At 34.6% G+C, this 2,327-nt stretch overlaps 1 protein-coding gene across 1 annotated transcript in view; it reads left to right on the top strand.

Annotated features, from left to right (window-relative positions):
- LOC119594073 (RUS family member 1-like) overlaps positions 1 to 2,327 on the top strand; it is a 23,828-nt gene that overhangs the window by 3,894 nt on the left and 17,607 nt on the right. The window contains 4 exon segments of the mRNA XM_037943116.1: positions 332 to 452; positions 725 to 885; positions 1,338 to 1,530; positions 1,679 to 1,797. Coding sequence (XP_037799044.1) covers positions 332 to 452; positions 725 to 885; positions 1,338 to 1,530; positions 1,679 to 1,797 — 594 coding nt within the window.

The following is a 2,327-nucleotide window of genomic DNA, read 5'->3' as shown; positions in this document are numbered from 1 at the left end:
AGGCTTAATAAGGGAAACTGAAAAAAAATTAGGTTACAAACCCAACAAGCTCAAAGTGAAGGGACCAACTTTTAAAATATTTTACTATTTTTCATCAGTGTTAAAGAATATTATGCATTTAAGACATATTTAAATGAAATGTGCACCTTGGGAAATTAAACTGTTTTCATAGAAGCTTATTTCTGGAAAAAATAACTGGATGTTGACTGGTGTTGTTAAAAAAAGAAAAGTGACTTTTATCTACGAGACCTACTTATTTTTACCTTATTAATGGAACCTTGGCAGTTTTTCCTTGATAAGGTCATGTGATAAAGTCATGTCTCCTTACCAGGGACTACAATAGGAGCGAGAGGCATATTGTGGGATGGCTGCGGGATGTGTTCCTTCCTAAGGGTTACCCAGACTCTGTTTCCCCAGACTACCTTCACTACCAAATGTGGGATACAATACAAGTAAGACAATGAAGTTTGTGCTGAATCTTTGTTTTATGGAAAATATGGGAGCTTGGTTTGATTTATGTTTTGCATATGCCTTGTAACTCTTTTGTCAGTTTTTGATGAATAATGTGCTACAGTTTGTACTTGTTTCCTAAAGATTATTCAATATGTATATGACAGTGCTGTAACTTATCCTATGAACTGATCTTAGACATTTTGTTTTTTGTATCCACATTAGTTTCAACTTTACATTCATGAATTTTTTAGATGTTGTATTTGTATTTCAGGCCTATTGCAGCAGCATTGCTGGTGCACTAAGCCTAAGAGCAACCTTTGAAGGTCTGGGAGTGGGAGAAGGAGCAGCAACATCCCTTGCAGCAACATTAACATGGCTATTGAAAGATGGATCAGGAATGATTGCCTCCATTGCATTTGCCTATTGGAGAGGGTTAGTGTTGAATGATGACCAGTTCAGGAATTTGTGTTTTGTGAGCCGCCCGGGTGAGATAAAAGTTGTAAGCTGATGAACTTTGATAACATGGTCTCTGGTCTATTAGATGATACATTAGTTGTTGTTTTTTTTTTATATGTCAGCATTCAAAATAGCATAAATATATGACATTGAAAATATGTTCTCCTTTAATAAAACTTTTAGATTTGTAGAGTATTGGTGTTGCTAGAATTTCATACTTTGTAAATAGGAAGTTGTAGACTAAAGAGGACTCAGAGTTTTCTTAAAATAGTAGATTTCAAAACTGTTATCTACAGTTTTGATTTTAATCAAAATATGTAGGCAATGCTTAATTACAACCTAAATTTCTCATCAATACAATGAGTCTATGTGTATCTTATCATACATTAGTTGTGATACATGTTAGTTATTATAATTCTCATTTTTAGGTCACAGCTAGACTGCAATAGCAAGCAGTGGCGTCTCTTTGCAGATGTAGCAAATGATACTGGACATCTTCTAAGGCTCTTGGGCCCTCTGCTACCAGTTCCTTTCTTGGCTGTAATGTGTGTCTCAGCTGTGATGATGGCTTTAGTTGGAGTGGCAGGAGGAGCCACACGTGCTGCCCTTACTCTGCATCAGGTAACAAAATGAGATACATATTTAAAGAAAATGGAATATTCTGTGTATATATGATATTAAAAATTGTGACTCAAGTCTGATGGTTAAAACTTGAACAAAAAATATACATATCATATGTATGCGGCATGCAAAATGATGTGGTGTTTAGGCACGTCGTGACAATATGGCAGACGTATCCGCTAAAGACGGAAGCCAGGAAACCCTTGTGAACTTGGCTGCCCTAGTCACCTCTCTCACCATATTGCCTCTCATCATTTCAAATTTCATGTAAGTAATTCTGAATTTTATATTGTGTTTGTGCATATGGAGATTGGATATTTATATTTTCCTTTCAGCTTGTTAGGTGTATATAGATTTTATTATACTAAGACTGGGAAGTAGCAGTTTATAAGACAACTTACATGTGTTAATGTATGTGCTATATATAGAGAGATATGGAAATTCTCTATAATTTAAGTTAAATCCTCTGACAGATATTCACAGCATGTATGATATCAGTATAAATTTTGTGAATGAGAAGAAATGGAGGAACCAGTTAGGCCTGAAAATAAACAGTTCTGTATTGCCTCACTAAGTTATCAGAAAAATTGATACGACTGCAGTCCTGTTTGAAAACATTGCATTTATCTAAAATGTGTAGTAGTTAGAGTTCAAAAAGTAAGGAAATAGCATCTGTGTATTTATCAGCAGTAGAAATTTATTAAAGCTATTGTACGTCTGTCTTAGGTTTAAGTAGATTCTTAGTAAGTAAAATGCATAGATCAACTATATTTTCACTGAAGCTTAGCACATTTGCA

This window comes from Penaeus monodon, chromosome 33 (assembly GCF_015228065.2).
Source record: "Penaeus monodon isolate SGIC_2016 chromosome 33, NSTDA_Pmon_1, whole genome shotgun sequence".
Taxonomy (NCBI): Eukaryota; Metazoa; Arthropoda; class Malacostraca; order Decapoda; family Penaeidae; genus Penaeus; species Penaeus monodon.
Note: the sequence above shows the minus strand (reverse complement) of the source record. Positions and strands in the feature narration are given on the sequence as shown.